At 32.9% G+C, this 22444-nt stretch overlaps 1 protein-coding gene and 1 pseudogene across 1 annotated transcript; one reads left to right on the top strand and one right to left on the bottom strand.

Moving 5' to 3' along the window:
• Window positions 1–1631: 1631 nt before the first annotated feature.
• On the top strand, window positions 1632–3233 carry LOC128174713 (putative nuclease HARBI1; annotated as a pseudogene).
• Window positions 3234–4964: 1731 nt separating this feature from the next.
• On the bottom strand, window positions 4965–19983 carry LOC128174714 (uncharacterized). Its single transcript, XM_052840197.1, has 5 exons — window positions 19978–19983; window positions 19152–19463; window positions 16387–16474; window positions 5436–5660; window positions 4965–5179 (listed from the first exon to the last, which is right to left on the bottom strand). Exons 1-5 carry the CDS (start codon window positions 19981–19983, stop codon window positions 4965–4967), a joined length of 846 nt encoding a protein of 281 aa, XP_052696157.1.
• Between the last annotated feature and the right edge of the window lie 2461 nt (window positions 19984–22444).

Consider the following 22444-nt stretch of genomic DNA (forward strand, 5'->3'; position numbering starts at 1 on the left):
CATTGTCGATTTTGTCATTATTAGGAATACATTTGGATGATATTTTTATATTCAATCTGTCAGGAGATTCAACAACAATTTCTGCATTGGAAGAAAAGCTTAATTGATTTAATATTTTTCTTCTGTTGCTTGGCCCTGCTGTTGCTGTAATTGCCACCATTTGAGCGCTGGAACACAGTGAACGAAGTTCCCCAATTCTAAAAAACCATTCTCTAAATGGTTCTGTTTTCTTGTCTTGAGATTCTCCCCTATATCATATAACATTATATAACTATATGTTTGTATACCTTTTTTTAGCGAGCCACTTCGATTCTAAACCAAATCATCTATTATATACAGCATAGATCAATTGTTATAATTTGTTACAACCTCAGCTAATTTGTTAACTGTATGTCTAACTTTAAAAAATCTAAGTCACTTACCATTGTATGACTGTATGTGCTTCATCGACTACAATTGCTCTTAGCTTTCGCTGGTAGACATCAGATTTCAGGACATCTCGCCATTTCACATCACCAACCAGCTGTTCGGGACTTGCATAAATAAAGTCATACTCCCCATTTATAATGTCATTCGTTTCAGCCGAGTCTTTTCCTATGTAGGTCGCTTTGAAACCCAAAGCAGTCAATTTTTTTACATTGTTCAGACATTATAGAAATTAGCGGCGTTCTTATAACGACACACGGTCCGGTAAAAAGTATTGGAATGCAATCGTAGGTCAGAGATTTCCCATTGCCTGTTTTCGTTCTGACGAAAACATCTTTTCTATCACTGACAGCATAAATAGCTTTCTTTTGATTAGGTCTGAGAACAGGAATCATAAATCTTTTGCAAATATCTGCTTCAATATTATTTTCTATGGGCGCAGCCATTTTTGATGATTACTCCTTATGTTACGTAAACTCTGATTGGCTGAAGTTGACGGAAGCTAAATTCGCTTTCCATTAGAGGGCGCTCCTCGAAACTAACAAAAGTCGACTCGATCTGCCAAGGGCGAAAAGAGTAGCAAAGTGGATCGTCACCCTTGGCTAGCGAAGATGTGTGCTTAGGTGCAAACACAGTTTCGGTTTGCTAGAGTAACTGCATAGGAGAGTTGATTAAAATCAACTCCCAAAAAAAATTCCTGACATGAATCATGAGTACATGTAACAATGCTTGCTACCCTCTGAAAATTTAACTCGCCATTAAACATCTCATTTTTTAAAGAATGTTTGAAACGATTACATAAACTGTGTTTGACAGATAGTTTTCCTAAAACAATTTCTTTCTTTCGTTTTCAAAAACACGTTTTATATACAGGCTTTCAATTATAACACATTTTTATAACAAAAGCAGAACTGAAAGTTTAGTCATTATAATTCATTGACACCATATCACATACATTTTCAACTCGCAGCAACAACGGAAGACCTACTCTAGTTACATGTATTATTCCTATGTTTTGAAAGCATATCTATAAGGCCATCTTTACTAAAAAAGAAAATTACCCCTTATTTTCAAAATGGGTCAGTTGCATCAGGGAAAACAACATTTTTATTTTTATTTTGTCATAACATACTTTTAAGTCTTTTTTGAAAGGAAATTTATTATATATTTTTCTCTTATTTCAGAAAATAAAAAGAAGAACAGTAATGATAGAAAAAAAGTCTGTCTGGTCAAAGAAAAAGAAGACAAAAGTTCATCAGTTTCTGCAGCTCCCAGAGGCCCACAAATACATGAGCAGTGATGAAGAGGTGGACAATGGCTTCCTGTCCCATCCTTATTCATGGGAGAGTGAGGAATGGAGAAAAAATAAAGATAGCCTGGACAAAAAGTTTCTAGAGACATGCTCTCCACGCAGCAAGCGGGGGGGGGGGGGGTATATAAGAATCACCCCGTCTGCCCGTTTGTCCGTTTGTTTGTGCAAAATTCATCATCATCTGGCTCTTTTGAATTCTCATTATGCTGGTAGGTGGCATCTGGATGTGGAATGTCTTTGTTTGGTTCTTCATCGGAAGGTTTCTCTTCCATTTCTTTTTTCGTGCTCAGGTGTCCAACTCTGTTCAGAAGTATCAAATGCTGAGGTTTTCCTTCTTGAATGTTCTGTATTCTTTTCCAGAAATTATTTGATGTTCTGGTTTTTTGTTCTCTTCTTCAGCTGATTTGAACATATCATTGCTATTCATATCCTTTTCAGTTTTAACATTCGGCGCATTCAATGTAAAACTTACCAAAGGCATTTAACTGTATATTAGCCTAATTATGTGATCTCATCGGCACCTCAAATGCATTTCCCATGGCCATTACTAGTAAGTGCAGTTATTTAAGAAACAGGGGCATTTTTGCTTTATTGTACGCTAAGTGTACAATAATAAAGAATATTTTTGATGTTAATTTCATTTTTGGTGAAATTTTAAATATTGTGCACACTTATTCAGACATTCATCACACTATTTTATACATTCTATTCATACAGTGGCCCAATTTTCTTGAGCAGCATTGTATTCCACGGGACTTTTAGTCTCTTTGTAGACTTCCAGACATAATTGCTGCCCTGGATGGGACCCAGATAATATTGTCTTCTTGTAATGGTGGATATAATGACTATTTTAACAGAAAACATTATCCTTCGATACACCTCCAGGTAATAATAGAAAGATGTAATTTATAACCCCATCAAAATATTACATACATGTACTTATATATATATATATATATATATATATATATATATATATTACAAGAAGTAGTAGATGCTGATTTAATGTTACAGGACATATAAACACGCTGGCCAGGATCAACTCTTGGTGCTCGTGTACTAATTCAAGTCTCTTTAATTATGCACTGCTGGACAGTAGTTTGATGTGAATAAATACATACTACCAGAGAGCGCATATCCCTTGAAGACCTGGTTGATCACTCCAATTAAAGACAATGGCCGTTTGAACATAAATCAAAGAAGGTTTAATCGAGTTTTGCCATCTGCACGTTAAGTAGTACAGAGGGCTATTGGTCATCTAGAACAAAGGTTTCGGCGCCTTCAAGAAATAACCGTACATGACTCAGAGGAGATAATGAAGACAATGGCATATTGATGTATATTGTACAATCTTTATCTCTTGTATCACGATGGTGTCGAGGATTTACCGACAATTGATCCAAACAATGGCAACCCTAATAATTATCCAAATGTGTGCCCTGATGGAAGAGATGGAATACAGAGGAGGCAACAGCTTGTTCAGGGACTACCATGATTACTTTTTATCCGATAATATCAAGAAAACCATTGTAGTATACTGGAATAAAACATCAAAACCACAAAATTATTTTCTTTAATTGCTGAATAATCAATATCTTTCTTAAGAACATCAAACTTAACAACATCAAGATATAAACAACAACAAACAAGAACAATTATAATGACATTTTTATTAGTCAGTCAAAATAATAATCCAATCATTTTACTTCCCCAAAAGTACAGCCGTCATTCATCGTAGAAAATGGCCATTTCTGTTAATATCAAATAGTCAATGTATATGTTTCTTTTTTCACTTCCAGATAAATTTTCGGTATATAATTTGTGCTCATTATGACGTTTGTCGATTTATGGTCATAAATTCAATTGAAGGGGTGGGGATCTGATGCCCTTTTTACGTAATGTACGACTACATTTGATTTTCAATAGGATTGAAAAATAACAAGCACAATTTTTTCTCAGTATTATTTGTGGTGATCAGCTAAAAGAATTTATAATCCATTAATATTGAATGATTATAACAATGTTTCAATACAGGTGTATTAGAAATTTTTATGTTACTTAATCAGCACACCCACGAAAAATACTGTATGCTTCAAAATGTCTTAATTGATTTTTCTATCTAAACGACACAATCAGAAAAAAAAGTTATATAGAACTTTCCTCTATACTGTTCTGTTTGAAATAAAAAAAATATCTGTATTTAATGACTCAATCCGTAGTTATGAAACAGAATGATACCGAACACATGCTACACGCTAATTAGAACGGGTTTTTTTCTCAAATTTTGTTTAAAATATATCATTTTACTTTCATGTTCAATACTGATATCTGATTGGTTTAGACGCAGTTGATAATCCGTTCTATTACCCTCAATGGTAGAAACACACTTGGCAACGGGATAACACAACGAATTTTAACATGCATGTTGGGTTCGCCGTTAGATTCACGTCATTTCTATATAAAAGCAGCAAAAATTTCCTTGAAATTAAGACATTCAGTCAAATAAAAAAAAGTTTAAATTTGTCACCTCTGAAACCTATTGTCAATGTGCGTCGGTGTACAATGGTTTTCACGGTTTGTAAATTTCAACTGCTACCCTCCCAAACATGCACTATTTATATAAAAGTTCACAGTTAAGATATATACTGCATAGACTATTATAAATGTAAACAAAAGAAAGCAAATCCAATGTGCAAATTTTAAAAATAATTGTCAATATAAGTAAGACATGGTACAAATATAACAATTTAAACTGACGCGATAAGAACAGCCGCATTTAGAGAAGCGATGTTAGATTCTTCAGGATACGGAAAATACAGAAAAAAGCTTAAGGTATCACACCGGTAGTCGACCAATCAAAACGAATTAAGTCAATATATACTTCAGAATTTAGAATTTTCTTTTTACTTGAGCGGTATCTTCATTTACTCAGTTTTAAAAAATGTTGTACCTCATTGCGACTACTTGTTTTAATGCAGGAAAGCAGCTTCCTTTGGAGTGTGACTTCTGTTTACATACAAACGGAAAACACGTCGTTTTGAGGTTTGGAGCTAAATATTTTGAGAAAAAAACCCCGTATCATCTGTGTCAGCTGATGAGATTGTTAACAAATAATATCTTGTCAACAGAAATACAAACTGAATTTTAACAATATTTGTTTTACCTATATAGTGTTATATAGTGGAAACAATTACAGGTGTGAAACCTTGAAACATAGTAATGATATTTATACGGATGAACCAAACACGTCGACTTCACATAGTGTGAGGGCCTCAGTTGTCTTTGAGATCTTTACGAATCTCCCCTGAGGTGACGTTGGACAGTCGATGACGACTAGCTGTGACGCAGTACCGGGGCCAGCAAAGACACCACAGGGAGTATTGACGTCTGATTCAATCAGCCCTACAGTGACGGTAACATTCCGAAGTCGGTTTGAAACATCTAGAATAGTGAAAAAACATCATAAAAATAAATAACAGAAATAACACTTCAAGAAATGCATTTTTCAAATTTTAATAATTCATTTTCTCATTATATTACTCTTATGCATGTTATATTGGAATATGAATGACTTCACATCGAATACATTTTAAACAAATTAAAATTGATAAGTAATAAAATTCTTCCTGCAAAGAAAACAAGAAACAAAATGATAACTTTAATTTCACGTTAAAGATTCAATACTTTATACGCTTACCTCCACCATGGTCTATTCCTCTGTTGAGTATTCTGACAGATGTGATGGTATACACAGTCAGTAGATCCACCCTCCACCAGGGATTTTTGTCGCCACCCCTTGTGTGTGTACACTTGTCATGGAAAATGTCTGTACCTCTGTTGCCGTCTACTGCATATTCAGCCCTATAGGACGAATATGTTGACGACTGTTCCGTATGTTTGCCCAATGCAAGACCTAGCAGAACTGTCAACGATATTACAGATGTGTAGGAGTAGAGCATATGATTTTTAAATATTATATACATCCACCCCCACCCCCAAAGTCAAAGCCCATACTTTGGTGGACATGAAATATACTATTTTGGTTGAGGACTTCCTTGTTTACATAATATTTAATTAAGTAATTAGGTCTTTCCACCTTTCAAGTGAAAGACCTTTTTTATTCTTATAAGTTTCTTTTTTATCTTTTTTCTAGGACAGCTTTTTTATTTCTAGAAACATTGAAACATTTTTTGTCTTTATCTTTTTGACTATTAAAAGTTATGGTACCAAATTACCCTTTGCTTGATTACTCCCAGAACTTGCAAAGTTATTGCCCTACTGTACTTAAAGCTTGTTATCGCTACTCCTCTGAAACCATAAGTGATAGAGACTTTGATGTCCAATGTCTTCAGTACACTTGGAGGGTTCTTCAATCTATCATATCGAAAGGATCTGAGACCCCTTTCTAGTAGTTATTGCCCCTGACAGCATTTAGATTTGCATATAACCACTTCTAACTTTTTTACTATCAATCATAAAAACTTCGGACTACTAGAGATTCGAGTGTCTACCCCGGCTGAAGAAAATGACATAAAGGTCAAGGAAGGTCATTTTAAAATATTTTAACTAACGAGTTTTTATTTCTCCTTTCGCAGTACAGTTAAGGCGGCCACTAAAAATATAGGCAATTTTTTGTGATGAAAACATGTATACTTTAGTTCAACTGGTATGTTCTTTTTAAAATCAATAACAGTTACTCAAATGCAATATATTTCTAATATATCTATATATAACAGTACAATATTTTATGTTCATAGTGGTCACGTGATATGGTAGTCGCATGGTACAAACAGATGAGTGCCGCCACGAGAAAAGGGTCCTTAAGGTCAAAATTTCACAAACTTACTTTTTTGTCAATTCCGATTAGTCAACTCTTTCTGAATACAAATATACACAGATATCCAAGATCTTGTGTGTTTTAAGCATTTTATGCAATTTTAGTAAGACATGTTAACACGACTTTGACGTAGCTGGTCGAAAACGTCACGAACGTCAAATTTTGTTTTGCATTAATTTTTTTCTTCTATCCTTCCTTTAAGATCGTCTTTAATTGTTTGAAGTAGAATTTATTAATACTTTTCAATTCTAGATTTCTTACAATTTTAAAAAAGGAGAGAAAAACATTTTGAATATCCAGATGTAGTTTAAGTTCTCCAGCTAATCCAGATACACTTCCGATAAATACAAATGCACCCTCCCAACCCCCCGAAAATAAGATAAATAGATAGATAAAGGATACTCAAAGAAAACAAATATCAACTTCTCCCCAGCCTTTAAATGCATCAAAGTTATTTAACTGCAGATAGGAAAATTGGCAAACATGTAACAAACAAAGGTAAAGGTTGTTAAAGTTGATGCCTATGTTTCCATAGTTTTGGGGAATACACGAGTTTTCTTTTCAAAAAGAAAAATATTTATTCTTTTTGATCAACCTTTTGCTCGGAAATTTTATCGCATATTTACTGATACTACTTTTTAAGTATCTTTCTGAAACAAGTTTAAAATCAATAGCTGTTTTTGAAACTCGGAAATCATATGGTGTTGAATTCATTTTTTCCAGATTTCTCTTCTCTTTTATACGTTATCAATACTAAATTCTTATGAGATTACCGGTGAAAAAACGGCTTTGTCTGTCTCACTGAAAAGTTCCAACTACGAAAATGTGAAGAAAAGATTTTAACTAAAATGGCATCTTATTTTTATAGATTTAAATTAACATCTACTTAGTATGATTCCCTCTATTTCTTACGAAAATTGATTGTAAGTCACAGCTGAGATGTATAGAAACTGAAAGGATTGAAATCTCCTCGGTCCAGTTCTAACCATGCAGTTTATCAATCGGTCGAAATCTTCAGCAACCTATAAGAAATATCACGGATTTCCAAATTTCCATTTAAGACGCTTTGGCTACAGCTTTCATCTAACGTACTGGTGTACACTAACAATAATTTAGCGACTTTTGCTTACTTACTACGATCAATTCAATTCATCAATTTTTTAAAAGAAAGATGTAAATATAAACAATAAAATGCTTTCTTCGGTGATACATGCGAGCTATAGAGATAGCCACATTACAAAACGCAGGTTAAGTTAATTTCTTCGGTATTTATCGCTACCTATTGTTTATGTTTTTTGTTTAAATATACTTGTACACACCTGATGAAGTGTATCAAATACGACAGAGCAACAAAATACAACTACAACCCCCCCCCCCCCCCTCCAAAAAAAAGTACTGAATCTACAATTCTTTTCAATCGCTTTGTAAGTTCATGCGTACCGCTGTATTTCTCTCACTCTCTCTCTCCTCTCTCTCTCTCTCACATAAACATTGACTTAAGTATCATCAAAATTTGTTTCTTGTATAAATAGAAAAGATGAGAAACCACCATCTATGAAGATGAATTGTACGTCCGTGCATGTTATTAATTGTAAGTGTCGCACATTTAGTGTTTTAATTATATTTGTCGATAAACTTGAATTGTTTATTTATAAAACGGCAATTTTATCCACTTGATATCAAAAATATAGTAGTATAATGACTGCATTTACAAACCTGTTTAAATTAAGGAATTTTGAATCATGTACGTTACTGATTTCAGATGAATATTAGTAATCATTTAAAAATGCTAGAAATCCATGAAAATGTGATGAGTTTTCAGGCATTTTATGATTGATTTTTTTTATTCTACGTAAAATAGCTCAAAAAGTACACAAAACACGTGGATTTGGGTTGTTAAATTGCACAAGAAAACAAAATATGTTGTGCTCAAATGATACACAAGTTTTTCTTTCGTGCAGGCGGATATAATTTTATTTTGTGTCATTAATGGCAATTTACATGAAAATGTCACTAAGAATCAGATTTTTCCATGAAATTAAATGCGATATACATGTATCAGAGTTGATTTTTACGATGTGAAAAAAATTCTTAAACTTTTTGAATCCGTAACTTACGTGCGTTTTAATTCGTTAAATAATTTCAAAATTTGATCACAAATTCTATAGTAATAGAATTATGCGAGAATTTATTTTGTATATTGGTCGTATCACTATAATTGAAACATAGCCGCTTATCTCGTGTTCCTTCTTATTCTGACTTATTTAAGAAGTGGTGTAGAATCGTCTCCCGTGAGGTGAACTTATGATTTAAAAAAATCTTTTGAAATATTTGACCTCTATTGTTTCACAGTAATTACTGCGCAGATAACTGTTGATTTAAAAAATACTGCTCTGCATCGATTCGGTATGTCTCAGCCTTTAACCCCTCCTATCAACAACGAGTATGCAGGGTAGTTTTTATTTTTCACTTTAATAAATCATACATGTATTGCTAATGTAAACTAAAGTTGTACAATTTTACTGAGAATACGTTATAAATCAGCGAGGTGGGCCGTTGGTTTCCAACGATGATTTATAGAAATAAAAGTGATATCCCAATTAGAGCTTATATATTTTCATCACACACTAGAATGGAGAATGTGGTGTTTAAGTTTCAAAGCTGATGCAAAAGCAGCATTTAAATGATATTTCAGCATCAACTTGTGTGTATATTACGCGTTCGAAATGGGTAGATATTGACGTTACATGTGTAAATTTCATTTATTAAATGTTGATTTCTTAAATCAACATGTACTATTTGATTGAACAATAATAGAATTCCTAGGTCCCCCGCCAGTCAAGCAGTATACTATTATACTGTATATTGGAATATTTTCAAACATTCAGGGCTGTTCCAGAATTAAATGTGTTGGGAGGTTGGGAGGAACATTTTTTTACCCCCACCACCCATTTTTTTCTTTCTATTTTTCCTGTCGCAAATATATCCAAAATACTACAATCTAAAAAAAACTTGACCAAAGTATTAGTGGTATAAACATTTGGTATAAAGTTAATGAAATTCCGTCAAAATTTGTAGGCATGAGAGCGCTTACAAGGTCACAAAGTCCCATAACTCCAACAAAAAGTATCGACCTATGCTGATTTTCGAACTTGACCAAGGTAATAGTGGTATAAACATTTGGTATAAATTTAATAAAAATCCGTCAAAATTTGTAGGCATGAGAGCGCTTACAAAAAAGTGTGATCAATCATTGTCCAATTAAAATGACATAAAGGTCAAAGGTCAATAGGTACATGTAATATGTTTTGAGATTAAATCTCTTTTGTTTAGGGTGATACATAAAATCGTTTTCATGGATGTAGTAGGACTTTTTTGGACATTTCAAAATATAACCCTTCAGTCCCTTCTTGGAAAAAATTATAGAGTTACTGCCCCTATTGTACAACATGCTCGTTACCGCTACTTTTCATAAACCGTTAGAGGTAGAGACTTGAAACTTTATTTTATGAAATCAGTAAATTTAGGAGCCCCTTCAATCTATTCGTATAGAAAAGGCCCTAAGCCCCCTTCTAGCAGTTATCGCCCCCGCAAATTTCCTAGTTTCGTTAAAACCACTGCAAATTTTTCAACCTTACATAATAGGGCAATCAGACCACATTAAATTGAAATTTTGACCGTTACCAGTCAATATGATCTCAAGGTTAAGGTAAAAAAAAATCATATTTTAGTTTTTGATTTAAGAAACAAATAACGCAGAAACAATGTTTTATTAATTATATTGAGACAAAACATTAAAAAAAAATGAGGTGGAAAGACCTCTAATTGTTCGAGGACAATTAGTCTACTAGTTATGAAAAAAGTTCTTACAGATTCTTGGAAACAAAGAAGATGATTTTTAAACATAATATGCATTCAAACCCGGTGACCATTTTGACCCCACAATAGAGTCAACACTCATATCAGGAGGAACATGAAATATTTAACTTTTATGAAGGGGCTTCCTTGTCTACATATTTATGAATTCAGTTTTTTAAGGCATGGAGCTAATACTCGGCAGTCTACTTGCGATCGTCTGGATTGGCAATAGTCCAGAGTTTTCTTCTTTGTCGCCTTCTAAATGTACAATGAGTTCTTTAAAGTATTTAAAGTATTACAAGATTTTTGTTCCATTTATTAAACTCAATTGTGTACAAAAAACCCATTTTGCCTCCCTGGTTATTGACAACTTATTGCATAAGCATATACTTAATAAAGAAATGGCGGTTGAATACCATAAGGTGTAAAAATTCACTGAATATTATTTTAGTTTATCGCTTACATTTTAATTAAATACTTTGCCCGATGAAAATACAATTTAATTTGTCTATCTTTTTATATTCGGGCACGGTCTCCAAAAAAAAATGAAAGCGATAAAGGTATCTAGTGGTATTATTTTAGTAAACATGTCTTGGTCGATCATTATCCATAGCACGTGGTGTGGATTTCTTTGTAAACAGCAATATTATAGGTTATCTTGTTCAGACGGGAATTTGATTAAATTAAATTGTGTTTTATTATTATAATTAGGAACACACTGCTAATGTGTTGAATCTTCGAATTCAAATAATGAACCTTGCTCAAAGACTGTTTAAAGCAGAAAGAAAATAATTTGAAATTTCTTTGATTTTTGTAACCATGATTGGACGTTGTATAATTAATGCATCACTTCCTGTGGTTTTTTTGTTTGTTTGTTTGTTTTTTGTTTATTTTTAAATACAACTTTCACAAAAGAAAGAACAGATACGAGTGATATAAGACATATAAACTTATAATAAATTTTATTGATACATTTCTCTAATATAATATGATTATACAGATGTATATACACAAGTGTACATTATCAGCAATATAATGTTATTATTGTCATGAAAGTTGTTATTTTTGGGGTTATATAATGGGGGCGAAGGGATGAGGGAGGGTTGAAGTAGGGTGATGTATATATAAATTTAAAAAGGAAATTCACTGACTTACTATAAATTAATCTTGAAATTTTGGAATACACTTTGTCAAAATTCTAAAAGATAGAACAAGAAATAAATTCTGGAAGGATGTCCTTCAAAGTTGGATACTGGTTTATAAAGCAAATATTTCAAAACAATGTAAAAACATATCAAATGACCACTTATGGTATAATCCGGATATAACAATTGATAAAGAAACACTCTTTTTAAAAAATTGTTTTGATTATGGGATAAGACACATTAGTGGCATATGTAATGCAGATGGTAGTCCCCTTCCTTTTCACGATTTTAACACTTGTTACAATACAAAATTAAATTTTCTTCAATATTTAGGTCTTATTTCAGCAATCAGAAGTTATCAAAAGAAGGATGGCAGATATATAAGAAAGGATTATAATCTAAGATACCCAAATACAGTAATAATTTTTATGAACTCAAACAAGGGCTGTAAGGAAATGTATAATGCACTTATCTCAAAAAAGAAAGAGTTGCCCACATCTGAAAAAAATGGGAAAAAAAGGGATACTGCTTTTCAAGAAAAGAATGGAACCTTATTTATAATTTGCCATTAAAATATACTCAAGACACTAGGTTACAATGGCTTCAAACCCAGTTACTTCACAGAATTTCTGCAACAAATAAATACTTATGTAATTGCAATTTAATCAACTCTGCTTCATGCTCTTTCTGTGGTCAGTTAACAGGAACTTCCTAGGTTATGAGAAAATATACTGAGTTTTTATTTAAAGCAGCACAAAACATAATTCAATTACATTATTTGATATACGACTATTACTTCAGAAATTCAAAGTAATGATATCTACATGTATATAAAAGAAAAAGTCAGCTCGACGCCTTTGTGGCTGTTCCAGCCTTCGATTCTTACAGCCGCACAGGATAGTAGAGAAGATTTTTAAAGTTAAAGTTTTATAATATGTGTGAGAAATGACTCAAGAAAATTACCACAAGTTGTATGATACATATATAATGTAAAAGATTTGAAACGAATGCTTTGTTATAAAAATAAAAGAAGACAGGGGGAGGATACACATGTATACATGTAAGGGTATATTTAAGTGATGTGATGCTTTAATTATGATAAAATTATTTCGATGTATATAGTATCGGATAAAGTTTCTTATTAATCATCAATTGGCCGCAAAAATATTAGGTAAATATGTTATTCTAATGGAAAACCTTTGAATCTGTGTTAAATAGAGGTATGTGAAAATAATGGGTTCATTTACATGTAAATGACCATATTATTTCATAAACCTCAATGGATCTGGCCATAACTAACCGGTTTTTTCTCAAAATTGGAATTTTTTTCTAATTCGAAGACAAAATGTCTTTTCAAAGAATATTAGTGCAAGTTAAAAAAAGCAAATATTTTTGAAAATTTGAGAGTTGCGGTTCTGAAAGGTTATGAGTGTTTCAAAAATTCATGAAATGGTTTTTAATAGATGTAATTAACCTTAGTGAGAAGGATGTCTCTTGTTCAAATTGATATGCAATATGTATGTCCCTAATGTTAAGAACATGAGAATCAGAGGTTAATTGCGAAACTTGCAGCTATGAATATTGCTACACAGTGAAATTGGAAGTTAAAGACGGAAGGTGAAATAACACAAAAAGTAAGTGGTATAGTAAACTATATACCGGTAAATTTCTGACATGTGATGGTGCAACATGCACATGTTACCGAAGGTCAACTCTTTGCAGGGAATAAGCTGCGGGAGGTCTATAAAGCTGAAATATCATTAACAAGGGCACCGCTAAGCGAAGCATCCCCTCGCGACATGAGTTATTGTGTGTACGGATGTATTATTTAGGAATATATAGTTATGTTAATGAGAAGACCACATTCTACTAACCCTCCATTACTGCAAAAACTACATTTTTTTTTACCTGTACTAGTTCTAAATCCAAAAAATATCAAGTTGTTGACTTTCACTTTGGTTTCAAAGAAGTCCAATCGCAACTTTTCAGGCCTTTCCGGCAGGCTCGGAAAAACACTACGAATGTATTAACATTACCGGATGTTAGAATTTTACAAAATGGAGTCACTTCCCATCAAAATAGGTATCGGCTAGACAGCTTTATAAGTCGCTTCTGTGTTATATTTTAGGATATATCATTTACTTTAATGAAGTCTAGCTTACATCTCAACAGATCGTAAAATGTGTTGTATCTATATAAAATTTTATAAAAAGGGGGGTTGTCATGGACGCCTAGGATATACATTCGAGGTATTTTTCCGAGCCTACCGGAAAGGCCCGAGAAGTTGCGATTGAAAGAAGTGAAGCGGAAGATTGATGGCTCTTACTCAGAAATTTCGAATGATAACTCGTATACAAAGTTGATTATGACATTGATTTAATGAAATAATAATATGTAATAGTAATAATGGTTTGAAAGGCACATGCATTTTGTATTTCTTTTTTTACAGAAGTGTGCAATCTATGATAAATATTTTTAGTTTTGAACAAATGTTGTCATAATGTATGCCCCCCCTCCCCCTCCTTAACAATGGTGTAATTTTATCTAAGTTTTTGCATAAAAATTTGACCAATTAATATGACATTGCATTTGTTTTAATCTTTACAATGAGGCATCTTTGTGCAAAGGTTGAGGAAATTCTGTTGGAAGGGTTTTTTTTTTATTTACTAGAAAATTGAAATGGAGTGCACATATACACACACACATACGAACACACACACGCACGGTAGCGATGCTATATCCCCTTCGCAACAAGTTGCGCGAGGGGATAAAAATGGGCAAAATATGAAAAGATTGAAAACTCAGAGAAACCACTACATGTATGAAGAAAACTTTACTCATGCTGACTATGTATTTTTCTCAGAAATTGGTGTTTGGCGTCATAAGGAGTGAATTAAGGTCTTTCGATTGTCGCATGACGTCATCGGGAGCATTCTGGACTAATTTAACGTTAACGGCTTTATTATTAGTAAAAGGTGAATATTGGTTTTGGCAATATTTAATCATTTTAGATATTTTTCTGCACATTTAAGGTGATTTTATGTAAAATGACAATTATATTTAATTATTTAAATAGTTGTTTTAAATGGATTCGCGGAATGCAATGGAAAACTGACAAAACCGTATGAAGCAGTCATGTACAGACACCATACTTTAAGATTTCTTACCCCGCTTGATATGCTTTTCATTGCATACTTTGATCGGCTGTATAATAATTTACAAATGTAGCAATTTTGAGTGAGTTTGAAACATTATTAAAAAAAAATATATAAAGATTTTGAGATGCCGACATGTATTTTTCAAGGTTAAAAAAAATTGGTTTAAAATGCACTGCAAATGCCATAATATACATACTTGCAAGTTTTAATGGCCTTAAATTGATTATAAAAACACGAAAAAAGGATTGTGATTAACTTCAGTAGGATTTGCTTTTATACGTGTATAACACTACCACGCGTATCTTACGTAAGTAGTGCACACGTTAAGTAAAAGTCTTAAGTGATCGTATAGTGGTTTTATTCGGCAAAAAGCAAACTAAATACACAGTCCCAATTCGGGGAAGTCAGAGAGAGATGTTGAGAGTTCGAAAGAGCGTCGGAATTAACCTAACTTGCGAGAAGTTAGTAGTTTTATACTATTTGGGGAAAATAACTATCAAAGTAATACAAGTGTTCATTGGGTGTTAAAAAGCCATTTAAGAGGGCGCCACCACCTTGTTACTATGATGCTCCAAGATGGCGTCAAGCTGGTCAGTCAAGAACCCGCCCTTAATCAGTGTTCTTAGGGTCAACCAAGGTTACGACAGATATTTACTAGGGGGGAGGGTCACTGTATCGTGACCAATTACTGTCATCTACATGAACCGATCCAACGACTTATTGACTTCAATTAGCAGATTGATGTAGGTAATTGTTTGGTTTATATCAAACTTTACCCCCTCAGGATATTTGTGTACAAATCAGGAACATAATGTCCAAATTGGAGACATACTGACCAGCAAGAATTTAATTACTGTCATTAAAGGATCATCCCCTCAAAACAATACACCCCATAAATATGTAAACATGGTAGCTATTGGCTCTCTCTCTGACCTTCTTTAAAGCAATAAAGTCTTTGATGGACACATAATATTCGTGATTCAATTTACATGGAATATACATTAAATAAAGGTATTTACTTTACGAAAGCATTCTATTCTGACTCTGAAATTAAATGATAAAGTCAAATCACAATAGTTCAAAGAATAATATGTAACGTCCAATCAGTAAAGTCAAAGTTATAGGATACGTAAAATATAAAGTCCAAACACCAGTGTTCGATTATATAAGAAAAGGTAACAAGGGCTATTTTGTTACACGTGTATATGGAAATCAGATTAAAAATCAGTTAAGTTGGGGAGCAGTTGTTGCAATAATTATTCTAATAGTGTTCCTGTATTAGCTCCCACAACATGAAAATATATTTGCAACATATCCATATTTTAGTTCAATTTGACCGTTTACATATTACTTTTCAATTTTATACAACAATTACAAAGATTAAATTAAACCAAATAAACATCAAGGGTGGAGAAACCTTAAAGGTATTTGTGCTGAATTGAACATATGAAATTCTAGTTACAGAGTTCCGAAGACACACATTCCCTGGCTGCAGTGAATTGTATTAAAAAGTGGCTTTTGAATCAAATGATACAATTGCTAAATACTCTGACTAAAATCTCTTATTATTGTATTTAACATAAATGTATTAACACAGCTATATAATAGTGTTATAAATATAATGTATTGATGGACAACTACTCAACCTACCTCGAATACAATGTACTTTCTTACTGGAGAGCGTAACACACAGATCGTCAGTAGAGCATGCCAGGCATTCATCCGGAACATGGCCAGTCTTCAAGGGAATCAGGGTGCATGATTTTTGGGGGGAATGGTTAAGAGAGGGACCTTGTTCAGATAGGCAGGTGCACTAAATATATCGTAAATATATGCGAGCGCTCTCGAACACTTGCTCTACTGAGCTAGCCTGGTGTACATCATATGCATGACATTGTTTGCAGGAGCGGATCCAGGATTTTAAGCGAGTAGGGTGCCATTTTAGGAAGGGGGTTTTTGTAGGGTAAAAAAGGAGTATTCAAATGAAGACTTCGGTGATATATCTTCTCGTGATTATACCTTAAATGTGTAATAATAAAATCTATAATCTTTCAAGGTTTGTAGATAAAAAACAATGAGTAACCCTTTCAAAACTCCATGCCTTGCAGAAATATAAGAATTATTTTCATCTTACGAGTAGCTGTACATGTACACTAGTCAGTAAAGAAAACGTTTAATAAGATGATTTTAAAAAAAAATAACAACGCTCACTTGTACTTTAAAATATGGAGGCGTCGTTAATAACGCTAGCTAGTGTAACCAATATTACTTAGAGGTGATTGAAAGGTCGCATTTTAACCAAATCAAAGAAAACCATAACTTGAATGGGTTCATTTCACCCCTGAACATGTCTTATGTAAAGAAAATCACTGAGTGCATGCGTTCCCCTTCTTGGGTCCGCCATGGTATTGTGTGTTTTTTAATGACAACATCACTTAAAAATTGTAACATTTAATATAAATATATATATATATATATATATATATATATATATATCGGAATCTAGTCTATGCATATAAAGCTACTTTGTGGTAGTGACATGAACAAAAATTGTATATCACAACTAGAAAACTGACCAGTCAGGAAGGGCCCCGCTATGACAATTAATATAGAGAAGTGAAAAAAAATTTGAATTCCATCCTCTTTATATTAACAATGATGAAAAATAAATGCCCGGCAGAAGATGTAAAGAACTGGAATATATAGGATCTCGTGATTTGTAGTTGGATATGATTTTCATCCAACAATTAAAGTGTTTTTTTCTTGAGCCTTAGTGAGGGGATAAAACACACAAGTTGGATAAAAATCATATTATACTACAAATCATGAGATTCTATTTATCCCATATTTTATACACCGCAATCAATGTTTACACTGTTTATAAAACTCTACATTATTTTACTTCATTATGCCTAGGCAAATCCCATTGTAAAGTCACAACTGCGGGATATCAAAAAAATATCCAATGAGTCATATCCACGGGATAAAGTGGGTTAACATGGGATGAAATAAAATTTGTTAAAAAAACAAAGAATTGATACCTAGGCTTTGCCTCTATTCAATAAAATTATTATAAATCATTGTGTACGGTATTTTAACCAAAATAAAATATGAATATTATATTTTAAATCCATATTTCAAAAAATGTACACAATACTACACATCATTCAAAATTGACCTTAACTTCAAAACAAAGTTCATTTGCAGACACAGGCAGTGCAGTAATTAATCTCAATGTGACAGATAAAGATAAAGCTTAGGATTTTCTTCCTGTGGAAGGTTAATTAATCCCAAAGGAAAAATATTGCACAGCCTTCCATGTATACAATGGTAACATTCTCAGCAGTTATCTCTCTTTGCCCATTCATTCTCAGCAGTTATCTCTCTTAGCCCATTTTTCTTGTGCATAGTTAGGAATCTACCCCACTACCCCAGCTCCAAACCAGAAGACATAGAGAACCAAACTTAGCATCAAAATATGTATTTCTGCCTACTGAACTACCATACCAAATTTGAACTTGATTGGGCAACCATAAAAAAAGTTATTAGAAAAAAACAGGAAATTTGTGGACAGAAGAGTGACAGACGGACGGACGGACGGACAGAAGGACGGACGGACAGAGTGATTACTATAGGGCACCCGCAAATTCTTGCGGGGCCCTAATAAAATATGAATATTATATTTTAAATCCATATTTCAAAAAATGTACACAATACTACACATCATTCAAAATTGACCTTAACTTCAAAACAAAGTTCATTTGCAGACACAGGCAGTGCAGTAATTAATCTCAATGTGACAGATAAAGATAAAGCTTAGGATTTTCTTCCTGTGGAAGGTTAATTAATCCCAAAGGAAAAATATTGCACAGCCTTCCATGTATACAATGGTAACATTCTCAGCAGTTATCTCTCTTTGCCCATTCATTCTCAGCAGTTATCTCTCTTAGCCCATTTTTCTTGTGCATAGTTAGGAATCTACCCCACTACCCCAGCTCCAAACCAGAAGACATAGAGAACCAAACTTAGCATCAAAATATGTATTTCTGCCTACTGAACTACCATACCAAATTTGAACTTGATTGGGCAACCATAAAAAAAGTTATTAGAAAAAAACAGGAAATTTGTGGACAGAAGAGTGACAGACGGACGGACGGACAGAAGGACGGACGGACAGAGTGATTACTATAGGGCACCCGCAAATTCTTGCGGGGCCCTAATTATTCCCATTTCCTACACTAAATTTGAGACTGATACATAAGGGATAAAAACAACCTTTTGCAGGTTAATTGAGTAAATAATGTGTAAAACTCTGTTTTGTTTATTGTGTAAAAAACAATTTGAATAGAAGAGAGAGAGAGAGAGAGAGAGAGAGAGAGAGAGAGAGAGAAATGTAAAGAATGAATTGCATGTACCTGATCGAGTTTAATTCTAACATAGTCAGATTTTGATTCCGTGTCGTTGATGGCCGACACGAGATCACACAGTAGTTCCTGTTTCTGGTAGTTGACTCCTCGACATAGCTTGGGTCTGTGTCTACATTCCCGGACACACTGCTGTTGTCCAATGATTCCAACCACCCGTACAAAAGGACCACGGTACCTCTCACCATGAACAACGGCAGCTGTCGATCTTTCGTATAATGATACCAAACAAAGCAGTACTGTTGTAAATGTCACTTCATTCAAAGATTTACTAATCAGAGAGCTAACCATTCTGTGCTTGTTCTAAAGAATGAAAACAGTCAAATAATATTTCTGTTTTCTTTGCTGACGAATTACAAAATTTTGTAAATACCAAACGTGTATTGTCTTATAACTGGTAACTGATATTGATTTTTTTCTTCGTGGCTTCTTATACAATTAATTATATATATATTAGGACGTTTTCTAAAGTTCATTGTAACTGTCGTTAAACGGTTCGGAATATCAGATCAGGAAGCCCATGACCGGAAATTTTCTTTAAGAATGATCAACGTTGTCAACAGGATGTGATACTTCATTCACTTGATTCATAGTCCTCTGTTTTTTCTATGGGGATATTTTTCATTATATCATAATCCCTTTCTTTTAATCTAAACTCTTACATGTACCAAAGTACCTGCTTAATATTTGACTTTTGTGACTTGAACAGCAGCACTGGTGTTATATATATAATTTTAATCACTTGCTTTCCAGCTGGTCATCCATTTCCAAACCATTGCAGGCTCTACTCTAGACAACATTTTTGTATGCAACATACCACCATTTAAAAGTGAATTTGTTTTCATTTTCCGTTGCATATGCCAATTTTTATATACATTTACATAGATGGAGTTCAGAATATAAAATCAGAAGGAAAGACACATCTGTAACATCAAACATTAAAGCCCATGCGATGGTGAACACTTTAGCACATTAACAACAAATACTACTCTAGACATTATTAAACCAGTTGTTGGATTGTTATAACACTCTAAATAAGATATTTTTTCTCTCTTTTTCTTAAAAACATTTTTATGAACTGGTAAAAAGTGTTTTAAAAAATCATTTTACACCTTGCATTATTGACAAATGATAATAGCTATTGAGATATGACAAGAAAGAACATGCGAAATCATTAACAAATCAACAGATATAAATATAAGTGAACCACTTATATTGTCCCCATACCCCCCCCCCCCCCGGGCATCCCACCCACCCCTTAATTACGAGGAATTAAGAGAACAGCTGTATATCTTTGGTATAACAGCTAATTTATTTTGGTTGTCGAACAAATTACGTACGTGAACTTCAAATAAGTATTTACATAAGTTGGTATTTATATGTTCATCAGTTCAATTTTCTCTCTTATATATATATATATATATATATATATATATATATATATATATATATATATATATATATATAAACACAGCAATTCTATAATACGAATATAACATGTTCTAAAATTCATATAATAATTACAAACCATAAACCGAGCTTATCCTTGGTATAAAAACTATAATGTCTTTCATTCAGGTTATACTCTAAACTCAAACATAATATAATATCTTCATGAACAAATCATTTTGAAGCAGTCACATAAAAGAATATTTCTATTACTCCGAGTTCATTTTCTACTTTTCTTTTAGTCAAGCCAATAAGGCTATTCAATGAGAGAGAGAGAATACACCGCGGACTCGGGAAATGGCAATATTTACTTAATGCTTTAATTTTTGATCGTGACTTTTCAGTATGCAGAGAACATAACTTTTTTAAAGTAGCTCCATACTCGTAAAATTCTCTGAGGAAAGTTGAAAAACCGAACTGATTTCGACTTAATAGACTTATATGTCATCAATTGTTAGAAAAAATATACATGTCATCACACTTTTTGAGATGCCAGATAAACATAAACTAAAGCATATTTTAGCATTAGAAAAATGTAAATTTTTTTGTTAAAATTAAAATCTTGTAGGCAGAAATTTATTTTTCTTCTTTAATTTTAATGTCAACTTTATCAGAAAACTGAAATTACAAAAATATTTTAAAATTAATCGTTGGAATAAGAAAAACTATAGCATTTAGACATACAACTGAGAGAAAAGTCAGAAAAAGAGTTATTTCCCCTTTGCATAGATAAAATATATAAAAATTTGGAAATTTAGTATAAAATTAAGTGCAAAAATATCTTGAACCTACCAATAATTCTAATTACATCCATGTGATTATATTCACATAAAATAAATAAAACTATCTTGCACAATTTTTAAAGAATTCAAAGTTTTATAAAAAAGTGTGACGTCACAGAACACTGGATCTACTTTAAACGCGGCTATGTTGACGCTGCCCGATTAATTTCACAGCGATATTTAGAAAGTCACTTGTCTGTACTTCATAAGATATGACGTCATAGTTAACTTTCACGTCACGATCTGCATTCCTTTCTATCGTTCTTAGGGAATGTATCGTAACGTAATAAGTGATATTCATTGTGCATAATAAAACCGCTTCATTCCTTTACATAGACACTGTTGTAAATACTAGGGATACTAAATTCAATATCACCGATATGGAGTATAAAAAAAATCAACAGTTTTAAAGCTTCGTAATAGGTAAATAACTATTCATAAACTAATGGTTTTGAGACTCCCCCTGCTACGTGTAATTTAATGAATGGTGATATGTATGTGCATATAAAAAACGGCTTTGCACAAGTGAAAAATAATAACAATATTAGTATATTTTACGTGAAATCGGGAGAGAAAATAAGTACCACTGTGAATCTTGCTGGGGGAAACCTACCGATTGACCCGATTTTGAGTAAATCGAGCCTAAAAGGTAAAAATATGCCAAATTTCGATGGCGGTGCGAAATGTTTTGACAATATTTCAAATAAACGAAATATTTATATGAACCCCCAGCAAGAAGTGCAAAATACATTACTTATCGAAGGATTTTTCATAAAAATATTTTTGATTTAATGTCATTATTCACTTGTGCCGATGCGATTTTTATAGATTATTTACCGTGTTAGAATACACCCGTCACGTGCTTAAGAAAAATATATGACGTCACAAAAATACATCAAATATAGTGTTGGATGCCATTGTTAACTTATGTAATAAAAGTTTAAAGAAACTCACTCGGTTAAAGCATTTTTCGATAATTAAAATAGTATCATTTTTCGATATATATTTAGCTTCGGACAGCCTTAACATAGCCGCGAAATCTAAATTCAGGGG

This window comes from Crassostrea angulata, chromosome 2, assembly GCF_025612915.1.
Source record: "Crassostrea angulata isolate pt1a10 chromosome 2, ASM2561291v2, whole genome shotgun sequence".
NCBI classification, from domain to species: domain Eukaryota; kingdom Metazoa; phylum Mollusca; class Bivalvia; order Ostreida; family Ostreidae; genus Magallana; species Magallana angulata.